At 42.2% G+C, this 22624-nt stretch overlaps 1 protein-coding gene across 1 annotated transcript in view; it reads left to right on the top strand.

The window, feature by feature from the left end:
- The window catches only part of TOP2B (DNA topoisomerase II beta), a 639919-nt gene that overhangs the window by 380305 nt on the left and 236990 nt on the right, over nucleotides 1-22624 (top strand). Inside the window, 2 exon segments of the mRNA XM_033930173.1 lie at nucleotides 2720-2854; nucleotides 3671-3871. Of these exon segments, the coding sequence (XP_033786064.1) occupies nucleotides 2720-2854; nucleotides 3671-3871 (336 nt within the window).

Consider the following 22624-nt stretch of genomic DNA (forward strand, 5'->3'; position numbering starts at 1 on the left):
CACAGAGATGAAGCAGGAAACTATAGGCCGGTGAGCCTCACTTCAGTTGTTGGAAAAATAATGGAAGTGTTGCTGAAAGAAAGGATAGTGTACTTCCTTGAATCTAATGGGTTAAAGGATCAGAGGCAACATGGCTTTACAAAAGGTAAATCGTGCCAAACGAACCTGATTGAATTTTTTGATTGGGTGACCAGAGAGCTGAATCGAGGACGTAGGCTAGATGTAATTTACTTAGATTTCAGCAAAGCCTTTGATTAATAATCGGAATGAACTGTATATGCTGGGAGGAGAGAAGTTGATATGCACGGACGGGGAGAGGGACCTTGGGATGATAGTGTCCGAAGATCTAAAGGCGAAAAAACAGTTTGACAAGGCAGTGGCTGCTGCCAGAAGGATGCTGGGCTGTATAAAGAGAGGCGTAGCCAGTAGAAGGAAGAAGGTGTTGATGCCCCTGTACAGGTCATTGGTAAGGCCCCACTTGGAGTATTGTGTTCAGTTTTGGAGACCGTATCTGGCGAAGGACGTAAGAAGACTTGAAGCGGTCCACAGGAGGGCAACAAAAATGATAGGAGGCTTGCACCAGAAGACGTATGAGGAGAGACTGGAAGCCCTGAATATGTATACCCTAGAGGAAAGGAGAGACAGGGGAGATATGATTCAGACGTTCAAATACATGAAGGGTATTAACGTAGAACATAATCTTTTCTAGAGAAAGGAAAATGGTAAAACCAGAGGACATAATTTGAGGTTGAAGGGTGGTAGATTCAAAGGCAATGTTAGGAAATTCTACTTTACGGAGAGGGTGGTGGATGCCTGAATGCGCTCCCAAGAGAGGTGGTGGAGAGTAAAACTGTCACTGAGTTCAAAGAATCGTGGGATGAACACAGAGGATCTAGAATCAGAAAATAATATTAAAAATTGAACTAAGGCCAGTACTGGGCAGACTTGCACAGTCTGTGTCTGTATATGGCCATTTGGTGGAGGATGGGCTAGGGAGGGCTTCAATGGCTGGGAGGGTGTAGATGGGCTGGAGTAGGTTTTAACGGAGATTTTGGCAGTAGGAACCCAAGCACAGTACCAGATAGAGCTTTAGATTCTTGCCCAGAAATAGCTAAGAAAAAAAAATTAAAAATTTAAATTGAATCAAGTTGGGTAGACTGAATGGACCATTCGGGTCTTTATCTGCCGTCATCTACTATGTTATGTTATTATGTATGTTACTATGTTACTGTTCCATCTTGGAATCTGAATCTGGTTCTGTCTGTTTTTAGTGCACCCACCTTTTGAACCGTTGGGTGACTCTCTTTGAAGGACCTTACTCTTAAAGCGGCCTTCTTGGTGGCCATTACTTCAGCTAGACGTGTTTCTGAGCTGCAGGCTTTTTCTTGTAGGGCTCCCTTCTTGGAGTTTTCTAGGGAGCGGGTTGTCTTGAGGCCTGTTCCTTCCTTTCTGCCAAAGGTAGTGTTTCCTTTTCATGTCAATCAGGCAGTAGTTCTCCCGGTGTTGGGTAGCCGGGAGGGCTCTTCCAAGCAGAGAGAGTTGCGCAAGTTAGATGTCAGTCAGGTCCTTTGCTCTTATGTGCAGAGGACCCATGAGATCAGGAAATCAGATCATCTCTTTGTCCTTCTCACAGGTCCTCATGAGGGGGGTGGCACTTCAAAGGCTACTATTACCCGCTGGATTAAGGAGACTATTACTTCCGCTGTTCCAGAATTTTTCCAGGCTCATTCCACTCGGGGTCAAGCAGCTTCATGGGCTGAGTCTTCTCTAGTGCTCCTGTGGATATTTGCAAGGCTGCAGTTTGGTCTTCTCTGCATTCCTTTGTCAGACACTACTGTGTGGATGTTCAAGTGTGTCAGGATGCCGTATTCGGTGAACATGTTCTGGTGTCGGCCCTTTGGGTGTCCCACCCTTAATGGGTACTGCTTTGGTACGTCCCATTCGTAAGGACTATACCAGTCTACCAGACGCTACAGAAGGAGAAATTAGGTTCTTACCTGCTAATTTTCTTTCTGTTAGCCTGTAGACTGGTATAGTCCCCCATCCTATCTGTTTTTGTGTGGTGCTTGCAGGTTTTTGTTTTGCTCGCTTGCAGATTTTGTTTTTTCTCTGGGTTCTAGTATTTTTCTAAAGCCGGGGAGAAGTAAGAACAGCTGATATGGCTCAGCTGGCGAGCTGTGGGGACCTTCTTGCTGGGTTCTCTTCTTTACATTTTCCAACAGCATTTGGGTATATTTGTTGTTACTCCTCTATGGAGTATTGTTTATTTCTGTTTCAAGTTCTTAGTTCTGCTTGGCTATTCGGCAGACTGATGGGAATAAGGGAAGGTACCTCTTATGTACTATTCCACAGTTTTGTTTCAGCCTGCACCTGCTGGTCATGAGATATATACCCATTTGTAGGAACCATACCAGTCTACAGGCTAAGAGAGAGAAAATTAGCAGGCAAGAACCTAATTTCTCCTTGGACAAGTTCCTGATAGAAAAGTCCATAAGCTGTTATTAACCAGGTAGACTTTGGAAATTTCACTGCTTATTTTTGAGAGTAAGGAGCATAGAATGTTACTTTTTGAGATCCTTTCAGGAACTTGTGACCTGAATTGGCTATTAACAATTAGATACTAGGCATGATGGATATTGTCTGATCAATATGACAGTTCTTGTATACCTAATTGGATCATTGTACCAAAATATGTGACTTTTCCCTTATTTACTTCCAGCTCCCGAGCTACAAAAATTTTAAAGGAACAATTCAGGAACTTGGTCAGAATCAATATGCTGTGAGTGGTGAAATATTTGTGGTAGACAAGAACACTTTAGAAATTACAGAGCTTCCAGTGAGGACATGGACGCAGGTTGGTATAAACAGTATTTCATAAAGATTTTTTTTTTTTTAATGCATTTGTTCGTTGGTATTTTCAATAGAACTACCATTCTTTTGTTCTGAAAACCTTTGCAAGCTGATATTCAAAGGAAATTGCACATTTACTCATAGTTGGTATACATCTTAACTGCTTTATCTGTGGATTTTCGGTCCTTATATGGATAGTATTGGACTGAAAATCTCTTTTAATGGCCTAATACTTTCCATATAGTAAAGGGTGGGAGTGGAGGCTCTAAAATTATCCAGATGATGTTCAGCACTATCTATATATGTTATATGTTTAGGCCTATTGAGTAGCTAACCTAAACTAAATGTGTAGTACTGGTGTTTTGCTGAATATATATATTAATTTAAATACTGGCACCAGTGTTTAAATTATTGTGGTTGTTGATTCCACTGAATGTTGATACTTTTGATTTTTGGTTTCCTTATTCTATTCTAGCCTTAACTTGCAGAAAGAGAACCTTCCCTGCAGTGATAAGAAATAAGTTGTTTCATTAGAGCCCACTTTTGTAACTGTCCAAGGTGTCCCAGAAACCATTCTAGGTTTCCAGTCTTATGATAAATTATAAACCAGTCAGCTGGCAAAAGCTGCATATGCAGTTAGTTAGGGTAAAGAAAGAAAAAAATAGATATTATCAGATCACTGTTGGCTATGGTTTGTTGAACAGAACTAAATTTAAAGAGTATTAGATTACTTTAATTTATATAAAGCGGCATTCTAGCATGCCCCATTGGGGACTTTAGGTATTATCACAGAACTAAGAATATTTTTCCTCTGCTGCAGGTGTACAAAGAGCAGGTGCTAGAACCTATGCTTAACGGGACAGAGAAAAGCCCTGCATTAATCTCTGATTACAAGGAGTACCACACTGATACAACTGTAAAATTTGTTATAAGAATGACAGAAGAAAAACTGGCTCAGGCTGAAGCTGCTGGACTGCATAAAGTTTTTAAACTTCAAACAAGTCTTACTTGTAATTCTATGGTAACCTTTCTACATGTTTAACATCTAGAGCTTTCTTTGTTTAAAAAAAAGAGGGGGGGAAGCATGAAAGCACATTGTGTAAAATATACATGTACAAATGTATACATAAAGAGCAATCCCACTTTCATATGTGTTTAAAGTAGGCATCCACGAGGGGTGGAATTTGTGTTTTATGTATATACTTTGTAAAATACAAGCATGCATGGTTAGCCTGGCAGTTCAATTTGTGTGTTTATACCTGCTCTGCAGCAGGTGTAAATATGCATGTGTGCCTACTTCCACATGAGTGTCTTTCCCCTTATCTAAAATGGCTGCTTTTTAGATTTATTTTGGACACATTCACTTTTGCGTCCAATTGTAAAATGTCCTTATAAGCAAATTTTATATTTACCTGACTATCAGATAATTTGCTATTGAAATAGTTACAGTATGAAACTCAGGTGCTTATTTTAGAAGTGTAGTTATTGTTTTAAATGTTCTTAAAGCAGCACTTAGACCATTTATAGTGCATAAATGTCTAAATCCTGATTATTCAAAGATGGGCTATACAAATCCTAAATCTGAAAAACATGCATGTGGCAAAGGGGTTTGGTCTGGACATGTTTTCAATGGGACTAGGGAGGGCCTAAAATATCTTGTGAACCAATAAAACACACCAAAATGTTTTTGTGGCATATCTTCCACAGAACTCTGCCGATTCTTATGAAATTCAGTGTGTCACGTCCTGAATGAAGTTGATGTAAAATGTAAATATTTCCCATCGCACCACAACACATAACATAAGAACATAAGCAATGCCTCCACTGGGTCAGACCCGAGGTCCATTGTGCCCAGCAGCCCGCTCACGTGGCGGCCCAACAGGTCCAGGACCTGCGCAGTAGCCCTCTATCTATACCCCTCTATCCCTTTCTTCAGCAGGAAATTGTCCAATCCTTTCTTGAACTCCAGTACCGTACTCTGTCCTATTACGCCCTCTGGAAGTGCATTCCAGGTGTCCACCACACGCTGGATAATGAAAAACTTCCTAGCATTTGTTTTGAATCTATCCCCTTCCAAGTTTTCCGAATGCCCTCTTGTTCTTATATGTTTTGAAAGTTTGAAGAATCTATCCCTCTCTACTTTCTCTATGCCCTTCATGATCTTGTAGGTCTCTATCATGTCTCCTCCGAGTCTCCGCTTGTAAAAATCTGACCCCCATCTCACATACTGTTATCCCTCCCATATGCCATATTCTCAATCTGTTTCCACTGCAACTGTCCAGTTTCTCAAAAAACCCTCACTGGACCCCACCTTCTTGTTCAACTATCACCCTGTCTCTGTTCATAACCAAGATACTCGAGCATGCTGTTCTCCATCGCTGCCTGGACTTCCTTTCAACTCGACAGATTCTTGATCCTCTATAGCAGTGTATCTCAGACTGTGTGCCGAGGCACACTAGTGTGTCTCCACCCCATACCCCATACCAGCAGTGAGCAGCATCTCCTTTTTGATGTTCATCCCTCTGGTGCCACTTCCTGAGGAAATGACATTAGAAGGCAGTATTTAGCCAACACAAGCAGCAAGGTGGAGACCCTGCTTGCTGCTGTCAAAGTCTTGAAGAGGTATTGGGGGGGAATGCATTTTAAGCTCCTTATTACCAGGTGTGAGGGGGGTAAAGCAAGGCACCATGCTCTTTTGCTATTCCAATGCCACAGTGGCTTCAAAACATATATTGAGTGTAAGAGCATGAACCCCCACAATTGGTGTTTGGGGTACCTAGGCTCTGATTATGATGTTTCTGACTTATGTCTGTTTGAAAATGCAGAAAAGAACATGGAAGGCGAGTCAGGCCCTATAGGAGAAAAATTTTGGCCCTTCCAAGCCCGGTCCATTGACTTCGGTGGCATTAGTCCTCATAGCTGCTGGAGTTCCACTGGGCCCTGGGAGTGCATCGGCATTGAGGATTTCTCCTCTTGCTTCGACATTGGGCACTAGTAGTAGACCCATGACTGCTCTGCATCGCACCTGACGCTATCAGACACTAGTATATTTCCAACTTCAGTTCTCAAAATAGATGGAGATAGAGAATTGGGATATTATTAAAATAAATAATGTATCCTTGTATAAGAGAGATGTACTTGAGAGAAAAAAAGAAATTTCTTTTCCTTCCAGGTGCAAGAATCTCCATGCGTAAATGAAGCCTGCAGTAGATATTTAAGGTCATCAAAGGGTTTTTGATTTGTTTTTTTAATTTGGTGATATCTTTATTGACAAAAAGGAGATAAATATAGCATAATATACACAAAGTAAAAACAATCCAGGTGAAAAAATAGGACACCCCATGAAATATTCAGTTCTTTCTTAAGAAATGTTCATTAACATTACTTATAACAACCTGTGAACTACTGTCTGCCTCTGGAACAGGGCATTACTTTGGTAGGATTTTTCTGCCCTTTCTTTTTTTTTTTTCTTCCAGGTGTATGTTCTTCTGCACCACAGTATAGCTGGGAAACATTGTATCGCCAAAGCTGCTGCTCAGGTTACAACTTCTGTCTCTGAGCAGACAGAAAATGTTATCTAGGCAGAGGGAGTAGTTCCATGTACAAGCTGTCTTCAGCTTGAATTCCTCATGAAGGAAGTAAAAGAACTGAGAGAGGAGGTGGCAAGATTTAGCAGTATCTGTGAGAATGAGAGGTACATCGATGAAATGGTTCATGAGGTGTCAAAGATTTCCAGTAGTGGGGAAGAAGAGGCTGTGCTGACGGAAGACATCTGGACTCAGATTACGGAACACTGCAAGATTTGTACTGTGACTACTCCTACCCTTGAACTGAAGAACCAGTATGCTGTCCTGGAAGTGGAGGAGATGAGAGCATCCCAAGGAGAGGAAGGACCAGAACTTGAAATCCCAAAAAGTACTGGATCCGTGACCACTAGGAGGCGTAAGGTAGTGGTAGTTGGCGATTCCCTTCTGAGGGGTACAAAGTGTCCATCTGCAGACCAGATATGAGGTCTTGAGAGGTATGCTATCTGCCTAGTGCCAAAATTCAAGATGTTATGGAGAATTTGCCGAGACTTATCAAGCCTGATGACTACTATCCGATACTGCTCATCCACATTGGCACTAACGATACTGCCAGGTACCCCTGCGAACGTGTCTAAAGTGACTTTGTGACTCAGGGAGAGAAGGTGAAGCAGTCAGGTGTGCAGGTGGTATTCTCGTCCATCCTCCCCATCGAGGGTATGTAGAAGGATTTATGGTTCACTTAGCAGTATTATAAACACGTTACGTTTCTGTTAAGTGGTCTAGAGAAAACCATAACCTTTTATTCAAGTTCAAATATCATGGTCTAATTATACGACACAAACCCAGGCTAATGAGAAATATCTTTATTATGAAAATAGAAAAATATAATTCACAAGCCAGCTGCAGAATCTAAATATTGTTCAAAATATCTAATTACACAAATGAAACTCAGTACATGATTATCACAATCTAATGGTTAGACAATTAAGTAAAACTTCTTGTTACACACACACACTATTCCTTATAATAATAATCCCTGATTAGCAAATGATTATATTATCACCCAGGTAACTTTTCAACCCTTTACCTTTATTAATAGATTCCTATCTAATTCCCAAGCTAATAAAAGTAATTTCCGTATGCTCACCCTTAATTAGCCTCTCCGGCACAATTAGGTGGAAGAGAAAATTTTCTTGTCAGCTGGAAGACGTCAGGAATACCGTTGTAAAAGTTACACGTGTTGAAGATCCTTGATGAGGCTATAAATCATCAGCAATAAGTTCCGTTTATCTGTGCTAAGTTCAGAACAGTTTTTAAATGTCCGAATTTCTATCTCTTAGGCAGAGAATCACACAAAGTAACTTACAGGTCTAATTATTGAAAGAAAAAGTTTACAATTAGAACATCTGTGAGCAGATCTGAGCTTCCCTGGACCTTATCACAGACTAACTAATTATTAATTAATTAGCACCTTTCTTTTCTTGAATCTCATCAGATGACTTCCTCGGACCAATCCAGAAACAGAACTTGATGAATAGCCTTTCTGTATAAAGTATCATGTATGCTGGAAGACCCAGGGCTGTTAGACAGATAAGAACAGAATAATTTCTTCAAGATTCACACTGTTCCATTATTAAAGCACAGATGAATGCCCTTGAATAGCAACATTCGGGTACATCCCCATAATGCATCATTCTTCTTACTTCTTGCAAAATTCATGCTGGAAAGTTGCTTGCAGAGAGAGATTCTTGAAACAATGGTTCAGGCTTGATGACATCATAGAGGCCTAACCTCAGGTGTGAATACGGAAATATCCCTACAGTCCCCCCTTTTGGAGGAGAAATAACTTCAATGGAGTCTATTTCACCTTCAACCTAACTAAGTAGGAAAGGATCGACAAGACCCAAGGTGATATAAAAATGCATAAACATAAGCAATACCATATAAATCAGCGATAAATCAAAGATATCAATAATCAATGGATAATAATCATAAAGGCAAGGGCAAAATATATGGGCCCAGCCAAATAAATGATAATAAAATCACTGAATAATGGCAATATATGATAAAATCAAAAATCATAACTACTTAGCAAGGCACAAAAGGTATGCCAAAGCAAAAGTTAAGACAGAAAGATCATAATCAAAAATACGGCTAGCAAAATTACTCTTTCATAGCCGCAATGAAATCATGCATTCTTAAGTCTGTATGTAATGGTTTCTGTTGAATAAGACGTCTAATACGGATGGTCTCATAGAGTGCAAAAACAGAGAACCCAAATAAGAGAACCCACAGGATGGCAAAAATTGGAATAACAACAGTGATAAAAAGATCAAAATTGCGGGTATCAACTACTTCATGTACATTGGAGGAGCCAATATGAAAGTCCTCAATATGAAGCTTATCATTATCAACTTTCAGTTCAATGGTGTGGGAAGGTTTTGTCATCAAATATTGTTCCACTTCAAGGGTAAAGTTGATGGGATGTCCACGGAAAACATCCAGGATTTCCAATTCAGTTTCAGTAGGAGTAGAGTCCAAATGGAAAAGCGAAACATCGAAAGAAGATGTTCTGGAGCAGGATCTGGAATGGGAAGAACAAGAAACCAGGAGAATCTTGAAGGACAACACGGGACTGCGGACCAGGATCGATTACTTTGGTACCAACGCCAATCAGCAGGACAACCAGGAACATCATCGGCAGAACTCGTTTCGCCATCTGAAAAACAGAAAAGAGAGAGAACAGCCTAGGCTGTTGCTAGGTTAATGTCTTCATCACAATGGTTTCATCCTGGGCAAATTTACTGGGATGACATGGTCTCAGTTGATTAATGTGGACCCATTTAAGGACATCTGCACCTGGAGAATTTGATTTGATGCGAATTTGATAGGCCACAGGTGAAGCTTTTTCCACTATAGGGAATGGACCATGCCAACTTAGCAAAAATTTACTTTCTTTGGCCTTGGTTTTGCCAAAATTGTAATAGAATACCTTGTCGCCAATTTGGTATTCCTTTGTGGTAGTCCTATGATCATAATAGGCTTTTCTACCTTTAGCAGCAATTTCCAGATTTTTCTGGGCAAAGGAAAATGCACCCTGTAAATGTTTACGTAAATGGGTGACATATTCATGAGCAGTAGTAGCACTAGAAAGATTTACATCATTAGTTCTATACAACAAATGAATTGGTAATGTCATTTCTCTACCTGTCATCATTTCAAAAGGCGTCACCCCCGTAGAACGGTGAGGCGTGGCACGAATAGCCATCAGTACCAAAGGTAACTTCATGTCCCAATTCTTACCAGAGGTAGACACGTACTTCTTTAGGATCGTGATGATAGTACGATTCGCTCTTTCCACTTGTCCCGATGATTGAGGGTGGTAAGCTATGTGCAATTTACTTTTCACTCCGAGCATCTTCCACATATGTCGCATCACATCCGCAGTGAAATGTGATCCTTGGTCTGAGTCCACTCTCATGGGCAAACCCCACCTACTGAACACATGATTCAGTAACAAGGTAGCGGTAGTCTCTGCCGTACAATTGGGTGCAGGCAAGCACTCAATCCACTTTGTAAACAAACAAGTGACAGTCAACATATACTTATTACCTCGGGAGGAACGGACCACTGGACCAATCCAGTCAATCTGGATGTCGGACCAGGGCATGACCAAACCCTTCTTTCTCAAGGGTGCTCGGTGAAGTGGTGTCGAGGGTTGAAATTGGCAACAAGTCAAGCAACCTCTCGTATATAACTGCACATCTTGCCGCATGTGAGGCCAATAGGCCACTTGCTTCAGTGTCTCATAGGTAACTTCTTCACCTCTATGTCCTGCACAAGGTTCATCATGGGCATGTTGCAACATGATTCCTCGATATGCACGGGGTACAACCCACTGCACAATACCATGCTTACTCGTCCGAGTGAGCAGGTTCTGATGAATCGAAAATTTCTCCCTGGAGGTGTAGAGTATCCTAAGTTCTTCATCCTTCTGATCGTCTTCAGACAATGGATGATCCTGTGGATTCTGTATGAAGTTATAGAACTTTCCCAGGATAAGATCGGTCTTCTGAGCGGTTACAAGATCAAAGGAAGGGATATCATTACCCCACTGCACTATAGGTGTTTCAGCTACCTGTTTCGCTTGGCGTCGAGTAATAGCTTGTACCATCGAGAACAACTCTTCAGGGCATTGCCATAGTTCACCTGACAAAGCACCTTCTTTGGCCAGTTGATCCGCAAGGTCATTTCCGATCTTGTCAGAACTATTAACCTTAGCATGACCTTTCACTTTCTTCCAGTAGATGGTCATGTCATTGTCTCGTACCAATTGATCTAAGGCTAGAATCAAGTCGCCATGATGGACAGGCTTTCCTTTGGAATTTAACATGTCCTTCTTTTTCCACACGGGTAAGTGAGACACAAAGTTTTGACGCACATAATCAGAATCTGTACAGATAATCAGTTCTGGGATCCCCTTCTGTACCGCAGACTGTACAGCGACCAGAGCTGCTACAATCTCTGCATATTGGTTGGTTTTAGCACCCAATCTATACTTCAAGGTTTCCATAGGTGTGTCGACATTCCACACTACACCTACTCCTGCGACCAAATTATGGGTCGAGGTCTGGTGAAAGGCACAGCCATCTACGTAGACTTGAGGTATATTGGCACATAGCTGTTCATCATAAAGATGATGACGATGGGGTTCCTCCTCTTCTGGTGGAACATCAGGTTCCGGTATACCTGTAAGAGAATCTTGTTCTGTACAATCATGTAATTCTGCTATCCCTTGGGCTACTGTATTTCGATGTTTCAGGGCATACTTTACCTGTAAAGGCCATCCTTGGAGAGCCAAAGTCCATGAGACTATTCGGCTATTGGAGACACGACCAGTCTTGATCTTGTCACTACCCAAGAAACTAATGGGTTGATGACAAGTCTCTACAATGAGTTTTTCTCCTTGGATATAACTCCGAAAATGTTGAAGAGCCCAAACAGTTGACAGTAGAGCTTTCTCACATTCAGAATACTTCTTCTCTACATCGGTGAAGCCTTTGCTTGCATAGGCCACCACACGCTTGTCAGAGTCGTATTTCTGGTACAGGACAGCACTCATAGAGTGTTTGGAGAATCCTAGGTCGATGAAGAATTCACGACCACTCTCGGGGTAGGCCAAGCAAGGAAAGCGACTAAGCTGCTCTTTCATCTCTTGCATAGCATCTTCCTGTTCAGGACCCCACGTCCAAGGTACATCCTTCTTTAGTAAGGCAACCAAGGGTCTAGAGATCTCTGCATACTGATCTATGAACTGTCGAGAATAATTGCATATTCCTAAAAATGAACGAAGTTCCGTCAAATTGGTAGGTTTCCTCAACTGTTGTAGGGCCTGTATCCTTTTCTTCTGTGGTCGAAGACCTTCAGAGGAAATGTCATACCCTAAATAATTCAGAGATGTTCGGCACCATTGACCTTTGGCAAGGGTCAATTTAGCTCCTGCATTTTGCAGTTGTTGGAACACATGTTCTACCTCTTCCAGGTGTTTCTGAAAGGTGGGACTCTTGATCAGGATGTCATCCACATAGACTAGAGTTCCTCGAGCTTCCGCATCTGGAAGGGCTTTATGGAGAAATATGTTGAACTCAGCTGGAGAGTTCAGAAAACCAAAAGGTGTTCTATTCCACGTGTACTGTTTCTTCCCAAAGGTAAATGCTAGTTTGTATTGATCCGGTGGATGTACAGGAACTGTCCAAAATCCAGAAGCTAAATCCAAACTGGTAAAATACTTAGCTCCTTTGATGGTAGTCAAGCTCTGGTCAAGATGGGCCATAGGCCACCTAGACAAGGGTACCCGCTTGTTTAGCTGTCGGTAGTCCAAGGCAATTCTCCAACTGTTATTCTTCTTCAGGATTGGCCACAAGGGTGAGTTGTATGTACTGTTGCAAAGCCTAATGATACCCCTAGTTTCCAGGGTATCAAGTATCTCTTGCACGGACTCATACGAGGCCAAAGGAATCTTATACTGACGTACGAAGACGGGCTTACTGTGGAGATCCGTAGGAATCTTGGTCACATGTAGATCGGTCAGACCAGTGTCATAAGAATCCACTGCAAAAAGGTCTCGATACTTGTACAACAACTGTGTGAACTGAGCCTTTTCTTCATCAGAAGAGCACGCATCAGCTAGGTCCACTTGTTCCTTTACCATAGCATCAAACTTAGAAAAAGGTTGGTTGGAAGAGATTTCCACTTGGTCTTCAATCTGTTCTTGCAAAGATGAAGATTCAATGGCATTCACCGCTTTAGATTGGTCAGACAGAACTAACTTCCTGGATAAAATCAAAAAATCATTCTCCACTGTTACATGGGAAGTCGTTGCATCATATGGCCAAAGGAAGTCCAGTGAAATGAGTCCTTTAGGTGAGGTAAAAATATGGTCCAGTATATCCCCCCCCTGGCAGGGGTCGACAATGGAAGACAAGCTGCCAATGATAGGCAATGTTACCTCAACATCAGGAAAAGATTCACCCACTAGAAAACCCAAATGTTCTCCAGCGGAGAGAAAGACTTCCGTAGGTTGAGCATTGACAATCAATACATGGAAAGAAGAGGTAGGTACTTCAAGACATGGTAAAGCACCTAGAGAAAGACCATGCTCGAGAAAAGAGGAATTTGGGTTGAAAAAGCCAATATCATCGAGCATGCGTTGACCATGGGCCAAACGAAGAGGCAGAGCAAAATCATGCACAAGGCCAGGAATCTTGACGTCTTCAGCACAAACCACTTCACAAACTTGAGGAAGAAGTTGTCCAGCCTTCAAACCATCCATCAGGTCCACATCTTCTACCGGGGTGCCTTGCAATCTGCTCCAAAGCACACCGTTCACCAAATCAACGTAGACTCCTAGACGAACAAGACATTCGGATCCCAAACACAAGGATGTGTGTAGGCCTTACACCACAGAAAAGTGATGAGTGAAAGTCTTAGAACCCAGAGTCAGCGAAAGGCTACAAACCCCAACAAGAGGTTTGACCCCCTGACCTGGTATAGGTAGGTGAGTAGAGTGGCGCCGAACAAACGGAACTGATGTGGTTCGCTGAAGTTGACAGTAAAAAGATTCACTAATCATGGAGATGTCACTCTGGAGTAGCAGTTGAGCTTGAACTGGGACAGAACCGTGCAGGTGAACATCAACAAACAAGTCAGTATCATCCTGGTGAAGTACAGCCAGTAGACGAGGATGAGAGGTCAAAGAACTGGAAACAGATGAGGTCAGGTCTTGGACAGTCTCTTGAGGTGGATCTGGCACGGGGAACGTAGACTTCAGAACAATCTCCAAATGGTCAGCCTGGAGAACAATGTCAGATATTTGTTCCTTGGGTGTGTCATCCAGGTCGTCTACTATGGAAGCCTGGGTATCAGTTGCTACAGACTTGACCACTCGAGTTCCGGAAGGCCTGTAACTGATATTGTTATCCATTCTCCTTGAGGTCTGTTCCTTTCTCGCGGGGACAGATGCTGCCAATTGTTTAGAAGTCAATTCCAGGGCAGAAATACGATTCACCACCTGAGCCAATTGTTCCATTATCACACTGAGGTCACTCTGCTTCTGTTGCTTATTGGGCCGTCTCTTCTTCTGTGTCTTGGGTCCATCCCTATTGGGTGGTGCATCAGAAGAGGAAGTCTGGTCTGCTGGACGAGATGAAACAGGTCCTGGAGTGGAAACTACAGAGCTACTAGGTTCCAAAGCAAGTGAATTCTGAACTGCGCAAACACTCAGCTTAGATTCCTTAGATCGTGCTTTGGGCACCGGTTTCTCAGATGGGCCTGCAGGAACCCTGACTTTATGATCATAGAAATCCTCGGCTACGGCTAAGATCGATGAGTAAGATGCCTTTTTCATACCAGCCACAACCACACTCATATATTCAGGCAAGGCTTTTGCAAAGAGAGATCGGAATTCTCCATACTCCAGTTCGTCCTCAGAAGGAGTCCTGTCTGGAAAGAAATGTCGTTTCAGACGGAAAGCAAATTCACGGGGATTTTCTTGGAGTCCACAACGCAAATGGAATGCAGCTTTGCGAGATTCAATGGAATCAGCGTATGTACCATAACGTCTTTTGAGTTGTTGTTCCACCTCTAACACATCCGAAGTACCAGTGATGATGGATCGCAACGTCTCAGAACACTCAGAAGCAAAGGACCAACGGAGTAAACGAAGCTTATCACTGTCCTCTGTCACTGCATAAGTCTCAAAGAACTCATGTATTGAGGCCAAATGTGCTTCAATAGTTAGCTTAGTTCCCTCTCTAAAAGGTTCTATCATTTGTTTAAACATCTTCATTATCTGTACGTGATAGGGTGGTATAGTATAACTACCTCCTTTCTTTTGAGTTTCTTTCCCTGTTTCATTATTGTGCTGTGACCTTTGTGGAGTATGTTGTGAAATGTCTGGTGCTTTGGTGCCATCTGGTGGTTGTTTAGGCTCACTGTAAACTGACCTTACCGGGCGTGGTTTAGAGTCAGAAGGTTCAGTGACGTCACAGGAATTTGAGATAGACCTTACAGGGCGTGGTTGCTGCACTGGGCGGTCAGCTAGTGTCACTAATTTCTCAGGGCAGGGTTTGTGGCTAGGCAACAAGTCATCTGCAGTAGAATCAGAACACTCCTGCGAATTCCTGTACCCCCCTTCCCCACTAGAGCTGTAAAAAGAACGAAAGACGGTTCTAGGAGCCGGTTTAGGAGAATGAAGAGGTGACACAGGGGGAGAGACAGTTTTAATATCCCTCTCACTACAAATAGCAGCAACTTTGTCTTGTAAAACTTTCACATCAGAAACTAACGCAGTTCTCTGGCAGGATATATCTTGAACATTCTGGCGCAGAGCCAAATTATCGGCATCTGCCTGACATAACGAGTCAGTTAGCTTTGTGACCTGTAACTCGCTATCGGTGAGTCGGTTCTGAGACTCAACAAAGTCCGCTTGTAAGGCACATAATTGCCTGTCAGCACGGGCTGCCTTATCATTAGACAGACGTTCGGTAGCGTCTAACTTTTCACCCAGACAAACATAAGCAGAAGTTACGTCTGCAAGTTCATTCTGCAACTTGGAAACAAGCTCGGCACTCTTATCATGATCTTTATGACAAGTAGCTAAAGAAAGCTGTAAATCTGCCTTCTGAGCCCGGACAGTATTAAGTTGCGTCACTAAAGATGTACACTTAACACAAGAAATATCCACTGTACTTTTTTTCTGACTTTCAAGTTCAGCATTCAACTCAGAACATTGATGTCGTAACTCAGACATCACCTGATCAAAGTCGGAATGTTGATCTTCACAATTAGAAACTAACAGTTCAAGGGAATCATTACGAGTCCGTTCTGCTTGCAAAGAATTTTTACAATCCTCTAATTGTTCATATAAATCACTCTGAAGCTGACGTTGTTGAGATAAACCAGAAGAGATAGAAGTTTTAAAAGCCAACAACGCACAGATAAGCTCTGAATAATTTTCTCCTGTAGGTTTAGTACGAGCATGTAGGAGACGCTGCAATACTGAACAGTACGCCTGATTAGAGTCCTCTATATCTGCATGTAATAAACGTACCAGGTCAGAAAAATACACATCAGAATCTGTCTGTTTTAAAACTTGCACAGCTAATTTCTGAAAAACATCTTTTTCAAGAGCATGCCACGAAATCTGAGTCTCAGTGTCAACAGACATAGCTACAGTCGTAAATTAGAAACCTAGATATCCCGGACGAGCCCCCAAAATCTGTAGAAGGATTTATGGTTCACTTAGCAGTATTATAAACACGTTACGTTTCTGTTAAGTGGTCTAGAGAAAACCATAACCTTTTATTCAAGTTCAAATATCATGGTCTAATTATACGACACAAACCCAGGCTAATGAGAAATATCTTTATTATGAAAATAGAAAAATATAATTCACAAGCCAGCTGCAGAATCTAAATATTGTTCAAAATATCTAATTACACAAATGAAACTCAGTACATGATTATCACAATCTAATGGTTAGACAATTAAGTAAAACTTCTTGTTACACACACACACTATTCCTTATAATAATAATCCCTGATTAGCAAATGATTATATTATCACCCAGGTAACTTTTCAACCCTTTACCTTTATTAATAGATTCCTATCTAATTCCCAAGCTAATAAAAGTAATTTCCGTATGCTCACCCTTAATTAGCCTCTCCGGCACAATTAGGTGGAAGAGAAAATTTTCTTGTCAGCTGGAAGACGTCAGGAATACCGTTGTAAAAGTTACACGTGTTGAAGATCCTTGATGAGGCTATAAATCATCAGCAATAAGTTCCGTTTATCTGTGCTAAGTTCAGAACAGTTTTTAAATGTCCGAATTTCTATCTCTTAGGCAGAGAATCACACAAAGTAACTTACAGGTCTAATTATTGAAAGAAAAAGTTTACAATTAGAACATCTGTGAGCAGATCTGAGCTTCCCTGGACCTTATCACAGACTAACTAATTATTAATTAATTAGCACCTTTCTTTTCTTGAATCTCATCAGATGACTTCCTCGGACCAATCCAGAAACAGAACTTGATGAATAGCCTTTCTGTATAAAGTATCATGTATGCTGGAAGACCCAGGGCTGTTAGACAGATAAGAACAGAATAATTTCTTCAAGATTCACACTGTTCCATTATTAAAGCACAGATGAATGCCCTTGAATAGCAACATTCGGGTACATCCCCATAATGCATCATTCTTCTTACTTCTTGCAAAATTCATGCTGGAAAGTTGCTTGCAGAGAGAGATTCTTGAAACAATGGTTCAGGCTTGATGACATCATAGAGGCCTAACCTCAGGTGTGAATACGGAAATATCCCTACAGGTAAAGGCCAGGGCAGAGAAGCTCTCATCCTGGAGATGAATGCGTGGATACGTGGATGGTGTCATCGAGAGCATTTTGGCTTCCTGGACCATAGGATGATCTTCCAAGAGCTGCTGAGCAGGGATGGTGTGCATCTATCAAAGAAGGGAAGAAGTGTCTTCGCCAGCAGGCTGGCTAATCTACTGAAGAGGGCTTTAAACTAGAAGTGATGGGACAGGGTAATCAAAGCTCCCGGGTGAGTATAAGCCCTCAGGTAAGTAAATCACTGAATACCTGAGAAAAGGGGACAATATCTGGAAAGAAGTATATACTATTGCTCGAAGTATGGGAAACAAGATTTCTGATCTAGCAACTGTGATGGAAGAAGAAGAGTTGGATTTAGTAGCGATCACGTAGACATGGTTCACGGAGAACCATGACTGGGATGTAGTTATAATCTGTTCAGAAAACACAGGATAGGAAGAAAAGGAGGAGGAATAGCGTTATATGTTAAAGATCATATTAAAGCCACACAATTGCAAGATCTGCAGGGCAAGGAAGAGGCACTGTGGATCAATTTGGAAAGAGGGAATGGTGAATATATTTACTTTGGTGTGATATACAAGCCTCCTTCACAGATGGAAGAAGTAGATAGAGATTTAATAGTAGACATTCAGAATATATCTAAAAAAGGAGAATTCTTGCTAATAGGTGATTTTAACATGCCAGATGTTGATTGAGGTTTCCCTATTGCGGGATCTTCTAGAAGTAGGGAAATTCTGGATTGTCTACAAGGAGAACTGTTCCAGGAGTTAGTAATGTAACCCACATGGGATGGGGTAATACTGGACTTAGTGCTTACAAACGGGGAAAGTGTTTCTGATGTTAATAGGTAATCATCTGGCACCAAGTGATTACTGCATGGTATGGTTTAATATTAAGATGGATATAGAGAGAGCTCATTCAGAAGCAAAAGTTCTAGACTTTTAAAAACTAACTTTTTTTGGATTGGGGTTTACGTCAAGGAATTATTGTCTGGATGGGAAAATCTGGAAGGAGTGGAAATGCAGTGGGCAAAACTGAAAGGAGCGATTGTAAGGGTGATAAACTTTTTTGTGACGCAAGTAAGTAAAAGTAAGAGGGAAAGAAGGCCGCTTTGGTTCTCAAAAGTAACAGCTGAAAAAGTAAGGAATAAGAAGTTAGCTTTCATAAACTACAAAAGATCGCAGAAAGAGGAAGAAAGGCAAAAAGATCTGGAAAAGTTGAGAGGCTGGTCATGTAGTCAGGAAAGCAAAGATGCAAATGGAAGAAAAAAAATAGCTGACACGGTAAAACTGGGAGAGAAGACAATTTTTAGATATATTACTGATAGGAAGAAATGCAAAAGTGGCATTGTGAGACTCAAAGGTGAAGGGGAGGAATATGTAGAAGCTGATAAAGAAAAGGCCAAATTGCATAACAAGTATTTCTGTTCTGTGTTCCCGGCTGAAGCGTTGCGAGCTGGACCGCAGAAGACAAAAGTGAATAGGGATGAAGGAGTAATAGGCCCTGATTGATTTTCAGAGGGTTGTGTTCGTGAGGAGCTAGCTAAAATAAAGGTAGACAAGCGATGGGGCCAGATGGTGTACATCCTAGGGTACTGAAAAACTTAGGGAAGTTCTGATAGCTCTGCTGACTGACCTTTTCAACGAGTTTCTAGAGCCAGGAGTGGTACCGGAAGACTGGAGAAGGGTGGATGTGGTTCCTCTCCACAAAAGTGAAAGTAAGGAAGAAGTAAGGAATTACAGGCCGGTAAGTCTGACTTCAGTGGTAAGCAAATTATTGGAAACCCTTTTAAAACAGAGTAGAGAATGACATGGGGAAAAAATCTGTACCCTTCACCGCCCTGTCACTGCCATCCCATTCACCGCCCCGTCACCATCACCGCCATCCCATTCACCGCCCCATCACCATTGCTGCCATCCTATTCACTGTCCCCGCAGCATCCATACAAGCCTCAGTACTGCAATATTTAGCTTATTCCTTCTTTATAAATCAGAGTTCTGGCTGCTGAACTGGAGAAAGAGATGTTCAGCTGGCAGGGCTTTGTTTATAAATTTTTATAAATACAACTAATATACTACTTTATCCTGAAGCAAAAAAAAAAAAAAAAGAAATATAATTTTTTTTCTACCTTTGTTGTCTGGTTTCTGCTTTCCTCATCTTCTCATTCAATTCCTTCCATCCACTGTCTCTCTTCTCTCTGAGTCTTCCATTTGCTCTGTTACTGTGCCTCTCCCTTTCTCCCCCCTTCCAAATTGGTCTGGCACCCATCTTCTTCCCTCCGCTCCCCCCATAGTCTGGCATCTCTGTCTTCTTCCCTGCCAGCATCTTCTCCCCACTTTCTCTTCCCCATTTCCCTTCATCGTCTTCTCCCACTCTGTCTTCCCCATATGCTTTCAGCATCCTTCTCCCCATATGTCTTCCCCATGTCCTTTCAGCGTCCTTCTCCCCCCTCTGTTTTCCCCATGTCCTTTCAGCGTCCTTCTCCCCATTCTGTCTTCCCCATGTCCTTTCAGCGTCCTTCTCCCCATTTTGTCTTCCCCATGTGCTTTCAGCGTCCTTCTCCCCACTCTGTTTTACCCATTTCCCTTCAGCGTCGTTTCCTCCACCCCACATTTCCTCCTCCCTGACCCTTAACTTCGTGGTGCTTTAACTCCCCCCACCCCGGACAACAGTCCCAGCCTGACAAACCTCCCTGCCCTTTATCTGTGGCCGGCGATGTCTAAACTGCCTTCTTACAGCAGCCAGAGCGTTGTAGTTGCATATGGCTGCCATAAAAGTCACCTCTGACACAACTTCCGGTTGTGTCAAGAGATGACCTTTAAGGCAGCCACACGCAGCTTCAACGCTCCGGCTGCTGTAAGAAGGCAATTTAGACTCACGGCCACGAAAGTAAGGGGCAGGGAGGGAGTAAGGGAGCTGTTTCAACTCGGCAGCGACAGTAAGGAGGGAGGGAGCATGATAGGTGACCGCGCACATTCCCTCCCTTAACTGCAGGGACAAGGCCATTCACCGCTCCACGGGGCGGTGAATGGCCTTGTCCCCATAGCCACGGTGAACACAGGTTTTTCCTCACCGTTTTGGCGGGTTATCCGCGGCTACCCATGGGTAACAGCCACCGTGTCATTCTCTAAAACGGAGAATGGTCAAGTTTCTGGAATCCTATGGATTACTGAACCGGAGGCAACATGGATTCACTGGAGGTAGGTCTTGTCAGACAAATCTGATCAATTTGTTTGACTGGGTGACCAGAGAATTGGATAGAGGATGTGTGCTAGATGTGCATTTAGATTTTAAGAAAGCCTTTGACAGTGTTCCACACGACGTCTAATAAATAAACTGAGTGCCCTCGGGATGGGTCCCAAAGTGACGGGCTGGGTCAGGAACTGGTTGTGTGGAAGGCGACAGAGGATAGTGATCAGTGGAGATTGCTCTGAGGAAAGGGATGTTACCAGTGGTGTGCCTCATAGTTCTGTTTTTGGGCCTGTTTTTTTTTAACATTTTTATAAGTGATATTGCTGAAGGGTTATTGGGTAAGATTTGCCTCTTTGCGGATGATACCAAAATCTGCAATAGAGTAGACACACCGGATGGTGTGAATAACATGAAGAAAGACCTGGTGAAGCTTGAAGAATGGTCTGAAATTTGGCAGCTAAAATTTAATGCTAAGAAATGCAAGGTCGTGCATTTGGGCTGCAAAAACCCAAGGGAACAGTACAGTTTAGGGGGAGAAGAGCAGGACTTGAGTGTGTTTGTATGTGTTGATCTTAAGGTGGCCAAACAGGTTGAAAAGGTGACAGCAAAAGCTAGAAGGATGCTAGGTTACTTAGGGAGAGGTATGGCCAGTAGGAAAAAGGAGGTATTGATGCCCCTGAATAAGACTTTGGTGAGACCTCATTTAGAATATTGTGTACAATTCTGTAGGCTGCACCTTCAAAAAGATATAAAAAGGATGGAGTCGGTCCAGAGGAAGGCTACTAAAGTGCTATGTGGTCTTCATCATAAGTAGTATGGGGACAAATTTAAAGCTTTCAATCTGTATATTTGTGGGAAAGGCGGGAGAGGGGAGATCTGAAGAGATGTTTAATACCTACGTAATGTAAATGCGCATGAGTCAAGTCTCTTTCATTTGAAAGGAAACTCTGCAATAAGGGCATAGGATGAAGTTAAGAGGTGATAGGCTCCGGAGTAATCTAAGGATATAGTTTTTTACAGAAAGGGTGGTAGATGCATGGAACAGTCTCTCTCAAAAGAGGTGGTGGAGACAGAGACTGTGTCTGAATACAAAAGGGCTGGGGATAGGCACGTGGGATCTCTTGGAGAGAGAAAGATAAAATGGTTACTGTGGTTGGGCAGACTAGATGGGCCATTTGGCCTTTATTTGCCATCATGTTTCTATGTTCACATAATGATATCAAATTTTTTTTTTTATTTATCTCTGGAAGAGAAAGTGATGTAATTGCAGATAAACAAAAAATTTCCTTGATTTATTCATGAAGCAAAAGATATCCACAAAAATGTGTATTCTAACTGAGGAATAAATTAGGACACTCCCACATATTCTCCCACTTAAAGTGGCTCAAATCACACACAGGTGTATCACATCAGGTGCACATGATTAGAACATCGTTACTCAGCATTTTGAAGGAGTTTGCCCTACTTAAACCTCAGACATTTAGTTTGGTGTGCTCATGACTGCTGCGGTCGGAGTGAATACCAGGATGAGATCAAAAGAGCTGTTTAGGGCCTTTAGAAAGAAGATTGTAGCAGCTTATAAGTCTGGTAAGGGATTTGAAAAGATCTCAAAAGAGTTTGACCTTAGCTATTCTACGGTCCAGAAAATAATATACAAGTGGAGGACTTTACAAACAACTGCCAACATGCCCAGATCTGGCTGTCCAAGCAAGTTGACCCCCAGAGCAGACCGCAAGATGCTAATAGAAGTCTCCAAAAACCTAAAATGTCATCACTGTACCCACAGCAGGCTCTTGCTACTGTTGATGTGAAAACGCATTCCTCTACAATCAGAAAGAGACTGCACAAATTTAACTTGCATGGGAAATGTGCAAGAAGGAAACCTTTGCTCTGAAAGAGAAACATCAAGGCCAGGCTGAAGTTTGCCAGAGAGTACATAGACAAACACCAGGACTTATGGACCAGCCTTATAGTGCCGCACAACACGTGGAACATGGATGCTCCTCTGATAGCCATCTGCAGTAATCCAAGGCATGAATCCACAGTATCCAGCCTTGAGGAGTCCATCCCAACAGTTTTAGAGAAAAAACAATGAGTGTTGAGGCAGAAAAAAGCTTTTAAGTTCAAAATGGGAAATGCAAGATGAC

Source organism: Geotrypetes seraphini, chromosome 2 (genome assembly GCF_902459505.1).
Source record: "Geotrypetes seraphini chromosome 2, aGeoSer1.1, whole genome shotgun sequence".
NCBI classification, from domain to species: domain Eukaryota; kingdom Metazoa; phylum Chordata; class Amphibia; order Gymnophiona; family Dermophiidae; genus Geotrypetes; species Geotrypetes seraphini.